Below are 14,108 nucleotides of genomic sequence, written 5' to 3'. Positions count from 1 at the left end.
GACCGCTGACCGCCGGCCTGTTGGAGGACGTCTTCAAGAAGTGAGACTCTCTCTCGGAGCAGGTTGCAGACGGCACAGCGGGTCCATGCCTATGTTCCCACAGCCTTATGTTCCCACAGCCCTATGTTCCCACAGCCCTATGTCCCCATAGTTCTAAGATTTTTCTCAAAATTAGGCCTTATGTTCCCTCTGGACTCTATCTACCTATCTGGACTCTCTCTATCTATCTGGACTCTCTCTATCTATCTGGACTCTATCTACCTATCTGGACTCTCTCTACCTATCTGGACTCTATCTACCTATCTGGACTCTATCTACCTATCTGGACTCTCTCTATCTATCTGGACTCTCTCTATCTATCTGGACTCTATCTACCTATCTGGACTCTCTCTACCTATCTGGACTCTATCTACCTATCTGGACTCTCTCTACCTATCTGGACTCTATCTACCTATCTGGACTCTCTCTACCTATCTGGACTCTATCTACCTATCTGGACTCTATCTACCTATCTGGACTCTCTCTACCTATCTGGACTCTATCTACCTATCTGGACTCTCTCTACCTATCTGGACTCTCTCTACCTATCTGGACTCTATCTACCTATCTGGACTCTCTCTACCTATCTGGACTCTCTCTACCTATCTGGACTCTATCTACCTATCTGGACTCTCTCTACCTATCTGGACTCTCTCTATCTCTCTGGCCTGTCTAGCCTCTACCTGGGCTTTTTACTAAACTTAACCAACTCTTTTCTTCATTGCCTAAACAACCAATGGTGGGACCAAAGGGCTGTGGGAACATAGGGCCTAATTTTCAGTGACAACAAAAGTTAGAAATGTGGGAACATAGGGCTGTGGGAACATAGGAATGACCCCGTCACAGCTGTGTCTCGGCCGCCGGCTCCGCCTCCTCTCACCTGCAGTGTTGTGCAAGTTACTGAAAAATAGTAACTAGTTACAGTTACTAGTTACTATACCAAAAAGTAATGCGTTACTGAGAAAGTAACTTTTTCGTTACTTTAAAACGTTTATTTTTTATTTTTCCAATGCTCCCACGAGGTTGATTGAATAGGCTTTATGCACAGCTACTTCAGGTTCAGGTTACTTTATTGATACCCGAGGGTAAACTAGTTTTGCAGTCGAGAGTTAAACAAGCAACAGAAAACGAACAATCAAATCAGAAACAGGACATTTAAAGAGAACACATACACATAAAACAAGAGACAGCTTGGGCTCGACAGAAAGCGCTGCAGTTCATGAAATAAATATAAAAAGTAAAAAACATGAAACTAAAAACACATAATTAAAATAGGCTAGTTTTAAAAAAAAGAAGACTTTAAAAACACCAAGAACTAATTTTCCTACAACTTAAACCTGCTCCTTTATTTCCTGTCTTACATTATTGGACAAACTGATTAATCCAGGTGTGTCTGTGACTCTGACCTCAGTAATGGTCAGACACACATGGATTCAGGAGCAGTGGAGCAGTGGAGCTGTGCATAAAGCCTTTTCCCCTCTATCCGTCATTTCTGCGATGAAAAAACGCGTGTTTTTATCTGTAAATTTTACCATCATCATCATCATGCTGCATGATGTCAGCAAGTACAGCAGCATGACCTGACAGAACTGCAAAAAAATCTTGAGGATACGTCTTAACCAAGTTACATTCAAGAACTTGTTTTCAGTGACAGAAAGTAAATTCATTTTTTTCCGATCGATCAGCTGTGTTAGTAACGCCGTTATACTCTAACGCCGTTATTACCAACACTGCTCACCTGTGTGTGTGTGTGTGTGTGTGTGTGTGTGTGTGGTTTCAGGCTCGACGGCGCCCCCAGCAGCGCCACCACCAACGTGAAGCGGCTGCTGACGCACTGTGAGGACGCGTACAGCCGCTACAGACTGGCCTATCAGCAGAACCTGTATGATGTCACCAAGACGCTGCTGCAGGACGCCAACACCTCCAACTACCTGAACGACAGACTGGCCAGCTGATCCATGACTGTTCCCTCTTCACTGACTGTTGGACTGTTCACCGACTGTTCTCCGACTATTCACTGACTGTTTAGGCTACTGACTGTTTACTGACTTCTTACCAACTGTCCACTGCCTGTTTACCGATTATTCACCGACTGTTTGCCGACTGTTTGCTGACTCTTCACCAACTGTTTGCTGACTCTTTGTGGACTCTTTGACTGTTTACCGGCTGTTTGCCAACCATTTGCTGACTGTTGTGACTATACACCGATTTTTCACTGTCTTTGACTGTTCATCACCTCTTAACTGACTGTTCATTGACTTTTCAGTAACTGTTTACCGACTGTTCACCGACTTTTCCCAGACTGTTTGACTGTTCAGTAACTATTCACTGACTGATCACTAAATGAGTGTACAAAAGTAATTTATATAAAAAAGGTACAAAAATCTTCTGTGGAGATTAATAATCAATAAATAATTATAAATCCATCAGACTGTGATGTCGCTCTCACTGAATCAGTTTAAATTGATAAATTAAAGACTGTTAACTGTGTGAAAATTTAGACTCAATCTTATTCTTTATGCTGCATTCAGGTGGAATCAGGCAGACGGACGACAGCTGCTGCACGTAACGGGATAAACAACTGGTCCATCAGCTCAAGGCAAAACAATGCACACGTGCCAATATGTTGTCATGGCGATGTCGTATTGATAACCTCACCCATGTTTTACCGGCTTTCTCTCGTCGACTAAAGTGACATCCGGTTTGTTTGCCGACTGCCTGACTGCACCTGAAGGCAGCATCAGTGTACTTCCTGTAGATGCAGTATTAGAGTAAAAGTACTTCATATAAGGTATCCTTTAGTTACGGTACCAAAGTAAAAGTACTCCTTGTACTTACAGCAACACAGTAAATCTACTACATGTATTTACAGCACAACAATAAAAGTAGTTTCTGTGGACAGTATGTTAGTTAGTTTTATAGTTTTTAGTTTTATTTGTCCACGATGTGGAAATTTGTTTTTGGTCTCATAAAAAACAACAGGTAGGACAATAACAACAACAACACTTACACACAGACATCTTCATGGCAAAAAGCAGGACAGCAGTGGCAGTTACATTACAACACATCAACGCATCAACGGGGCATGGTGTTCAGTGCCCCAACTGCATTAGGAATAAAGGAATTTTTAAAAATATTACGATTTGCCCTTGGCACTTTGTAACGTCTACCAGAGGGAAGAAGTTCAAACTCCCTGTTGAGTGGATGAGAGGGATCATTTGCTATTTTGACAGCTTTTTTCCTACGCAAAAAGCTGTCAAAATAGCAAATGATCAGAGTAAAAGTACTTCTTCCAAGGTCTCACAGTGAATACTTCTCATATTTACAGTACCAGAGTAAAAGTATTTTCAGAATCACAGTAATTGTACTTAAGGTATCCTTTATTTACAGTAGCAGAGTAAAATGACTCCCTGTGCTTAGAGTAACACAGTAAAAATAACTCATGTATTTACAGTACAACAATAAGAGTAGTTTCTGTTGATACAGCATCACAGTAAAAGTACTTCTTACAATTTAGCACAGTGAATACTATAATATAGGAGCCTGTGCATATTCTCATTTGTCCAGGTCATAGTATCTCAAAGGAATTTTAAATCGAAAGCAACTGGACTTAGTTATTTGTCCAAAGTAAACAGTTCTTCACTGTAGTTACTGTAACACAGTAAAACTACTTAATAAGCCATATGTAATAATATAAAAATAAAGGTATTTCCTGTAGAGACAGTATCAGAGTTCAAGTACTTTATATAAGGTATCCTTTAGTTACAGTACCAAAGTAAAAGTACTTGATGTATTTACAGCACAACAATAAAAGTAGTTACTGTAAACAGCATAAGAGTAAAAGTACTTCTTTCATCACAGTGGATACTTATCACATTTACAGTACCAGAGTAAAAGTATTTTCAGAAACAGAGTAATTGTACTTCATAATGTATCCTTTATTTACAGTACTAAAGTAAAAGTACTCCCTGTACTTACAGTAACACAGTAAAAATAACTCATGTATTTACAGTACAACAATAAGAGTAGTTTCTGTACATACAGCATCAGAGTAAAAGTACTTCTTACAAGGTATCACAGTGAATACTATAATATAGGAGCAGAGTAAAAGTTTCTATAGTATCACAGTAAAAGTATTTAGTTAGGAGTTAGTGGAGTAAAAGTACTTCCTGTACTTGAGTGACAGGTGAAGCTCATTGTTCCTGTTTGACTCAACACCTTTACCTGTGACTGGATCACTGATGATTGACACATTGAAGCTGCTGCAGCGTTTTCTGAGTCTGTGATGTCATAGATGATGTCATGTGTGATGTCACATCCTGACAGGTTCACCTGCTGCACTTTACACTTTATTTCACTCCCACAGTCTCATCAGCTGTGGAAACAGCTACAGATCAGTAACACGCAGAGTCTCCAGTCGAAAGTCTGGACTCTTCACAAGATCATGAAGATGCTGCAGAGCTGAAGAACTCAGGTTGTTGAAGTTGTAGAGTCCTCCTCTCAGGTCCAGGTGTCTCAGGTGGGAGGGGTTAGACTTCAGAGCTGAGACCAGAGAAGAACAGCTGATGTCTGACAACCTGCAGCCCCACAATCTGAATAAAGAATAAAAGAAGAAGATGAAATGAAGAGCGCGCGCACACACACACACACACACACACACACACACACACACACACACACACACACACACACACACACACACACCTGCAGTGATCAGATCATTGATTATTGATCAGACTGAGTGAAATGAGCTGAAAGTGAAGAGTCATTGTCAGTGTGAGAGAAGAACAAGTGGAAACATGAGACAACAACTATTTCAAACGTCCTTCATTCATGACATCAAAGTCAATGATTCAAGTTCTGAGTGAAGATCAATCAGGTTCAGTTGTGGATCAAAGATCTAAGATCTACAACAGTAACAGTCAGTGAACTGACCTCAGAGTCTCCAGTCTACAGTCTGGACTCTCCAGAAAACCACTCAGATGCTTCACTCCTGAATCCTGCAGGTTGTTCCCACTCAGGTTCAGTTCTCTCAGGTGGGAGGGGTTGGACTTCAGAGCTGAGCTCAGAGAAGAACAGCTGATCTCTGACAAACTGCAGCTCCACAATCTGAATAAAGAATAAAAGCAGTGAGTTGAGGACAAAGCTCCTTGTTGACAGCGTTCAGTGTCTCATCATCTGTTCAGAGCTGAAGAAGCTTCAGAAAGAACAAGTTTAGAAAATCAAAGTCCAACAGCTGAAGCAACAGGAAGCAGGTTAAACAGTCACATAGAGAGAAAACAGCTCATTAATATTCATGAGAAGCTGCTGCTGCTTCAACACAGACGCAGTGACTCCGCCTCTTCACCTGTCAGCTCCACCTGTGGCTCCATCCAGACAAACTCATGTTGTGCAGCCACATTGATCAGAGATTTACTGACCATGCTCAAGACAACAAACATGTGAGGCTGAACTCTGTTACCATGACAACTAACGTGTAGAAACACGTTGAATGAAGCTCAGAGAGACAGAATAACCTGAAACCAGCACACACACACACACACACACACACCTGCTTATTATGGGATGTTGGCTTTGAATGTTTCACTATAAACATCACAGAGCCTCAGGAAAGAGGTGGAGCCAGCAGCTATTGATTATAGATCAGTTATTTAAGCAATATTACCCGAGAGGGTGTGCTTTAACGTCATTTGAGCACGACGGTGATGCGGTCAGGACCGAGGCGCTTGCGCCGAGGTCCGCAAGCATCACCGAAGTGCTCAAATTACGTTTAAGCACACCCTCGAGGGTAATATTGCGATTATACAACAATTACCAACAAAATAAAGCGTATAATTAAATAAATATTCATGTTGATGGACGTTTTGCTCTCAAAATTTAAAATTTTTTGCGAGTGTGCTTCCCGTTTCCATGGAAATAAATGGGGTCTGACTAATAACTGAAACACAATCAGTCACGTCAGTAGTAGTCTCGCTCGCCAGACCCTCCTCCAGAAAAGAAGGAGAGTCTGGCTGGTCCGCCTATGATTCTGCGATCAGAGAAAAAAACGCTCCGGCCGTTTGGAATTTTTTCAACCAGTCACAATCGTTGTGGTCGGCACCGTAGCAACGCCGTAGCAACGGTGCGCTTGCAAAATATTGCCGGTTGGAAACTGGATTTCGGTCCGCGGTGTAACGACGGTCGGCAATCGTTGACGGATATTTATTCTTTTGTTCGGTTTAATGGCGGTTGGTAACCACTGACAGATATGTATTCTTCTGTTCAGTTCAAGACACGGATGTTTAATATATCCATGGTTCGGTTCCTGTTGTTGTTTGTTGATGTTTCCCTTTACCGGGCGGACTGGGAAAGCTGCAGCACGGAGGCGGGACTTCCGCCGGGTGGCTCGTTCCGACCAATCAGAGGCTAATCGCAGCAACGCACTTCCGGCAGGCCAGACTACGTCAGTAGACTCCTATGTGTAATGGAACCTAGTTCACCTCTACAGCAAATAGTCCGAACCTTAGTAACGACCTAGCAACAGAAATGATTTTCTAGTCCCAGATGAGTGAACTCTGAGCTGACGTTCATGTTTTAACGCGGTCTCGGACTTTCCCGAACTAAATCAACACCGCACAAACTCGCACAAGTTATAACAAAGATGCCGTTTTTTTCCGTTCACAGATGTAGCTTCTACAACCGCAAACTCTGCATGTAAATGAAGTTATAGCGCCGTGTCGCCGACACAGCTGATAGAGAAAGACAAACGATTACTCCAGATTATTTAAAAGCCCCAAAGGCGCAAGCAAGAGAGAGGGAGAGAGAGAAACATACAGGTAATCACCTCCGTTTTATCCAATGAAATATTCAGCTCCAGGCCATATTTTAAAAAACATATTCACCGCGATCACAACTCGTGTCTCTCCGACTTTGTAACGTTACACACATGGGAGGGAGACAATCCTCTCGGCTGTAACGGGGAAGTTTACAATATATTAACAAAAAATAAAATAACATAATTGTTCTATAAATGTGACTTTGGCAGCTGTCAGGAACAACCTACAGGAGGTTAGTGTAGTTTGTGATTTATTTTCACGAGTAATAAATGACGTTTTTCAAAATAAAAGGGGGAAAAATCCATGTTGCCATGGAGATGTGTAAACAACATGACATGGCGAAGTAATATTTTCAGTGATGAGTCAGCCTGCTGTAATGCTGATTTGAGCACGTTCTAAATGTCTTATTGACCAATCAGATTGCTTGGTCGGAACTACTTGTTGTATAATGTCTGATACATCACATGTGTTTCTGTAGTGGAGGTGAAACATGAAGAGAAACAGAGACTGGACTAAAAACCAGTGAGGTGCAGTCAGGGCTTTGATTTATTCACTTCATCTAAAGTTGGATTCTTTTGGACTTTCAGATAACTTTACTACAAGTTCAATGTGTCAGAATGTGGTGATTTTCATGGTCTAATAAAAGCCAGTAAACAGAGCTAGCTTCTGTCCAGGCAGCAGCTGCACAAACCACTCAGCCATGTGTAACCCAGGTTACAGGCAGGGGACACGTCACATCAGAAGTCCAGTTATCAGTTCATTGATTAGATCAATAAATTAATGAATTCATATTTTTTGTGACAGATAAATAAAGTTTGATTTAAAATAATCTTACATAAAATAAATAAATAGGATTTATGATAAAATCATAAATATGTCAATAAACAGATTAAAAAGATTAATATACACAAGTTTATTTACATTTGTCTAAAAAGACTGTTTTGTTTATTTCAAGTGTGGCGAATGTGCCTTTCTGAAGTGTAAAAGATTCGGGTGATGTGAGGAGTTCACGTGATGTGAAGCGGAGTAACCAATCAGACGCCGTCAGGGTGTACGTGCAGACGTGTTGTTGTTTCTCTCTCTCTCTCTCTGCCGGGCCATCATCGAGGTGGCTGCATGCTAAGCTTCGGCTGCAGATATTACTGTTTTTGTGAACGAAAGCCAGATATTCCAAAGTCTGAGTTAACTTTTTATTGTCGGCGCAGACAGCGAAGCCTTTTTTTTGCCGTGGGTTGAAAGTGAACCGTGTGTTGTGTGACGGAGACGGAGGAGAACCGGAACCTGGACAGACGAGCCGTGTATTCTTCCTTGTGCCCGGAGTGTGTGTGTGTATGTGAAGTTTGAGCCTCTGGCCGGGTCTTTTTCTTGTGTATGGATTCCTGGGGTTGAGATCTGCACAAAAACTACTTCTTCTGCTGGGGATTCCTCCCGTTCTGTAAAGTTAGAAGGGACCTCAGTGGTGGGGCGAGCTACCCAAAACAGATGTGATTTATACAGAGACTGAATTTATTGAAAATTGTGGTTGATATCTCATGTGAGTGTTGACTAGGTAAAACTTTTGTTTTTTAAATTATTTAACTTTATGTTATTTCTTTAATCAAAACAGTATAACACACTTAAAACTTACCTGTTGGTTGTGTGAATTCTTTACCCTGTCACTCAATGCATATTGCTAATACCCCTTTCTCCTATAGCGATCTAGACTTCAGATTTTTCTGGTCCACAAGGTAATTAATGCACTGATAAAATATCTGTATCTCCTAGTTTTAAAAAATCAACAATTAGAGCTGAGGCAGGTTACACATGTGTAGTATTACAGAGCAAAGGCCCAGAGCTGCTCTGACTCTTCTGTCAGTACGGTGTGTATGTGGCTGTTTGCACATGTGCAGTAAGTTCCCACAGAGAGTTCACATGGAGGTGAAAAGGCACAACGCTACGCTGCCTCTTAACTTAACTGCACCATGTCTGAGCTGCACTTCTGTTCACGTTGCCTTGGTGAATGGTCAACACACAGACGTGTCCCCTGGCTTTTTAGCCTCCAGCAGTTTAGCAGCTAATTCAACTGCAGTGATGCTCCACTGGAGAGGTGAACACCTTAATGAGCTTTCATCTGAAGAACAACAGCAGCTTTTATCTGACGGGAGACCAACGCCTGAGCTACGGTGGCTAACAGTTAGCAAGTTTTAACCTACTCTCTCTCTGACACACACACACACACACACACACACACACACACACACACACACACACACACATACACACACACACACACACCCCAGGTTGTGTGTCTTCTCTGTTGTAAACCTTGTAATAACAGCTTGTTGTGTACAGTTAACATCCTTGTTGCTCAGGTCTGAGTGTGGATTGTGTTAAAGGTTTGTCGTGTGATGTGATCGGTGCTCCAATATGTGATCCTGTTATTGATCTGAGTTGTGTGTTAATAACAGCTGATGTCAGGACGGCATGGATTGTGGGGAAAAGGTGTTGCACATGTTTAAGACTTGGATCTGTGTAAACCATTGTGCATGAATGTGTTTGTTGTGAGGTTGTTGTGTGATGAGCTGCCTGAGGTGCCGACCCCCCACAGCCCTGGTCTTGGTCTGTGAGCGCCTGCCTACCCTGTCCTACAGCCTCAGTGTGGATCAGTAGAATATCAGCCTCATGTCTGCAGCTCAGTATCAACACAACTTTCACATCACATTCATCTGAGCACAGAAATAAAACAGAGTCTGACCTCAGAGTCTCCAGTCTACAGTCTGGACTCTCCAGAAAACCACTCAGATGCTTCACTCCTGAATCCTGCAGGTTGTTGAAGCTCAGGTCAAGTTCTCTCAGGTGGGAGGGGTTGGACTTCAGAGCTGAGCCCAGAGAAGAACAGCTGATCTCTGACAAACTGCATTGCTCCAATCTGAATAAAGAATAAAAGAAGAAGATGAAATGATTGATGATTGATCAGATGTGTCATGATCAATGATCAGTGTGTAAATGAGTAGAGGGACTTTGTATGGGAGGACGTTTAGGGAGAAAACAGTGAAATGAGTGCACACACACTGAAAATGTGCACACACACACACACACACACACACACACACACACACACACACACACACATGGACAATGTGCAGACACACACTTCCACACAGCGCGATGGAGGACACGTGTGTGTGGGAGGGGTCTGTGTGTCTGTGTGTGTGTGTGTGTAAACTAATGTCAGTGCGTCTGGAAGTTGTTTCAGTGTACCCTGAAGGCACCGCCATCTTGTTAAAATACCTTTGGGTTGGAGTCTTGAAAGTGCAGAAGTTGATTGTTTTGTACATTAACGTGAAAGAGCAAAAAGCACATTTACATTTCTCTCTCTCCATTGGTCGGGCGACATTGGACTAAATGTTATTCTTAGAACTGTGATCACGTAATTAATTATGAATAAATCAATGTTTGATCTGATTCGCCTTGATTTTATTTTGAAATGTAAAAGAGGAAGTACTGAAATCCAAAGGGACGTTCAGAGCGCAACCTGGACCATGAAGACACCGTTATGACCCAACAAACATCCTCTGACCCTTCACCTTCTACCAGCTGCAGTAACATGGAGTCACAATCAGTCGCTGCTTCAAACTGAACTTCACACATTTGAACTGAACACAGACAAAAGTCCAACAGGTCCAGTCAGTGAACTCACCTCAGAGTCTCCAGTCGACAGTTTGGACTCTCCAGTCCAGCACACAGATCCTCCACTGATGAATCACTCAGGTTCCTGTTGTAGCTCAGGTCCAGTTCTGTCAGGTGGGAGGGGTTGGACTTCAGAGCTGAGGCCACGACTTCACAGTGACTCTCTGAGAGTTCACAACCACCAAGTCTGTGAAGAGAGAAAATATCAAAAGTGTCAGAATCAAATCAGATGAAAGCTGCAGTAAAAACACAGTTGATGCATCTGATGACAGGACGTGATGATGTGATGAACATCTGAGCTTCAGCTCATCTTCTCTGACTGAGTTTGTGTGTGTGTGTGTGTGTGTGTGACATGAGTTTTGATGAGTTGTCCAGCACCAGTGCAGTGAAGCAGGTGGAGGCGGAGCTACACTACAGCTGATCAATGAGGAGCATTGATGATGATCTACCAGGTCACTGATGTTCTGCTGCTTCACCTCTTCACTGTTATTGATTAAACAAGTGCAGAGAAAACACTAAACACAGGTTCTGCTCTTCTCTTGTTACGGTCCACTACTACAGCTTCCTCCACTGTGGGATCGATACATATACCAATACCAATCAATACAAATACCAATAAAGGAAAAGCATTGGTACCCCATTATCTATTCATTTGATTTTTTATTTACTGTGTTGTGTGTGTGTGATTTTATGTGCTACTCTTTTAATTTCCCCTCGGGAATGAATAAAGACATTAATTGATTGACTGACTGATTCAACCTTCAACAGCAGGGTACTGTATAACGTTATGTTTACAACATAACATTTGGCTGTGGTTCTCTTTAAACACCATAGTTTTTATCCTACCCTGGTGAAAAATTAATGTACTAAGTGTACTAAAATTTAGCATACTTTTGTGTACTTCAAGCCGCACTAATCATCATTATATTTCAAGTGTGTTTAAGATTAGTTAACTTGAAGAGTGCTAAATTGGAACAACTAATTTTGTGTTAAGTATATTTAAATTGTAATTAAGTTGTAGAAAAGCTCAACTTAAAGTGTATTTAGTGTACTTTTGTGTACTAAAGTGGAACAACTTAAAGTATATTTAGTGCACTTTAAGTACATGACATTTCATGTACTAATACATGCCTAATTAGTTAAATTAAAGTGTACTTTGTTTGTATTATAAGTACATTAAAAATTAGATGTTAGTGTATTAAAATATATACTTAATTATACTTTTGGTATACTACTTTCTACCTTCATACAAATGTGTTACAAGTATACTAAAGGCTGAAAGACTTGTGGGACTACTTCCAGGTAAAAAAACATACTTTAATGTATTTAAACCACATCCAAATTATAATAATACATTGCAAATAATACAGAAACTTGTACTATCTCTAAATGTATAAACATTTACATATGGCTTTTAAACATTTTCAAAGGAAAACTTTAATAACACATTTTCAAATATTGCTTCTTTCGTACATAGGAAATAGAAAATAGAAATAGGTTTATTTCAGGCAGCAGACCTAAACATTACAAATAAACCTTTAAGGACAATTCCAGGTGAATTCAACTTGGGGGTGTATGTTCCTATCATTTTGGGTCTAAAAGAAGGAATGTGAAGATTTTCAGTTTAATGTCTCCTGTTTTGCGGTAGCTTGGTCTGTCCCCGCATCGCTACGGCAGCAATGAATGGGAGTGGATGCAAGTTCCGCTGGTTAGCCTGTTTACATCCCTCAAAGCCGCATTTTTTTCCACAGACAGCGTCAGATGGCGACTCAAACATGTACCGAGAAGTTTATTTACTTCAAGCAAGCCGACATGCTTGTAAAACTAGATCTAATTCAAAGTCTTGTGCGAGACCCTGCTGCCGTGCTCGGTGCATTCAGGTGCAGTAGGAGCTACCTTTTGTGTCATAAACACAGGAATATCGACTCTTTACTTGCTTCAAGTGTACATTTTTTTCCACAGACAGCGTCAGGTGGCGACTCAAACATGCGCCGATACGTTTTTTTTTTACTTGAAGCAAGTCAAGAGTCGATATTCCTGTGTTTATGACACAAACGGTAGCTTTCTGACTACCCCTGAATGCACCGAGCACGGCAGCAGGGTCTCGCGTGAGACTTTGAATTTAGATCTAGTGTTACAAGCATGTCGGCTTGCTTGAAGTAAAGAAACTTCTCAGTGCATGTTTGAGTAACCATCTGACGCTGTCTGTGGAAAAAAATTGCGACTTTGAGGGATGTAAACAGCCTAACCAGCGGAACTTGCATCCACTCCCATTCATTGCTGCCGTAGCGATGCGGGGACAGACGCAGCTACCGCAAAACAGGAGACGTTAAACTGAAAATCTTCACATTCCTTCTTTTAGACTTAAAATGATAAGAACATACACCCTCAAGTTGAATTTGCCTGGAATTGTCCTTTAAAGAAGGATAAGCAAAACACATGTACATACACAGTGTAACACAATTCTTACCCAGGTAAGTAGGAACATAAAAAAAAAAAAATTGCAGCTATGTTTGAAAGTTCAAGTCACCTCTTTTTTCAGTCACTCCCAGTATGAAATGTTCAGTCCACTGAGGAAGTGAAGAGGATCTATCCTACCGCATGGTTGAATGTGTTGGATATGTGTATGTGTGTGTGTGTGTGTGTGTGTAATGAAGTGATGAAAGGACCCAGGTTCTTGATTCTTTGCGGGCACCATATCTCTAGTTGTCCTCCAGGCTGTGGTTCGCCATCAAACGTCTGGATCCAGGCTCCAACATCCGGGTAGGTCCAAGGTTCAAAGGATCCAACAGGAAAACCTGACCTATGATGAGTAATGTCAGAACATTCTCTTAATTCTCTCAACTCTCAATCATGAAATACAATATATAAATCATGTTAAATCCACTCAATTCACAGAGAATATTTCTAACTGAATAAACATTGTAATATGACACCACACCCAATAATATCATAGCAACATTCTCAAAATATCAGAGATTAAGTTATTAAAATAACTTCTCCACATCAATAATATAAAAATAACGTCTTCACATAGTAATAAGCATGCAAATATAACATTAATACCAGTAAGAAGACGTACAGTGTGCACCTTCTGCCATGTCTTAGCATAAAATAGTGACTCGGCGTGCTAAAAACGCAGATACTGTGCTAAATCATCAGATTTTACAGTTCAGTGTGCAACAAATTCTCAAAACGTCTCATATTGCACCTTCAAAATGAAGCTAGTGCTAGCTTTAACGCTAGTGATTCACACGAGTGGGTAAGCTCTCTGGTATTAGCACTGATTAGCACTGGCGGTTAGCATTTAGCATGGAAAAAACGATTTCTCACCGATGCGTTTTCTTCTTGGTGGAGATGTCGGGTCCCTCAGCTTCACTCTCACAGGTCCAGGGCGTCACCGGAGTTATCCCGTAGTTTTTAATCACTTTTATCAACTTTTACTAGTGTCTCCTCTTCACAAGCTAAGTGTCGTGCTCGATGCGGGGCTGCTCGCTCTCCTGACAACGGCTCCGGAGGAAGTGAACCTTGTTCTGAGCAGGTCAAGGGGCGGGAGCTTCTTCCCGATTGGCTGACAGCTCATCT

The 14,108-nt window shown here is 41.4% G+C and overlaps 1 protein-coding gene across 1 annotated transcript in view; it reads right to left on the bottom strand.

Annotated features, from left to right (window-relative positions):
* The window catches only part of LOC146986584 (uncharacterized), a 387,075-nt gene that overhangs the window by 175,708 nt on the left and 197,259 nt on the right, over nucleotides 1-14,108 (bottom strand). The window contains exon 13 of the mRNA XM_085780291.1: nucleotides 4,975-5,148. Coding sequence (XP_085636417.1) covers nucleotides 4,975-5,148 — 174 coding nt within the window. The remainder of the gene's footprint in view (nucleotides 1-4,974; nucleotides 5,149-14,108) is intronic.

This window comes from Trachurus japonicus, chromosome 6 (genome assembly GCF_045865225.1).
Source record: "Trachurus japonicus isolate A0001 chromosome 6, Traja_1.0".
Lineage (NCBI taxonomy): Eukaryota > Metazoa > Chordata > Actinopteri > Carangiformes > Carangidae > Trachurus > Trachurus japonicus.
The sequence above is the reverse complement of the archived record's forward strand: the minus strand, read 5'-3'. Positions and strand labels throughout refer to the sequence as shown.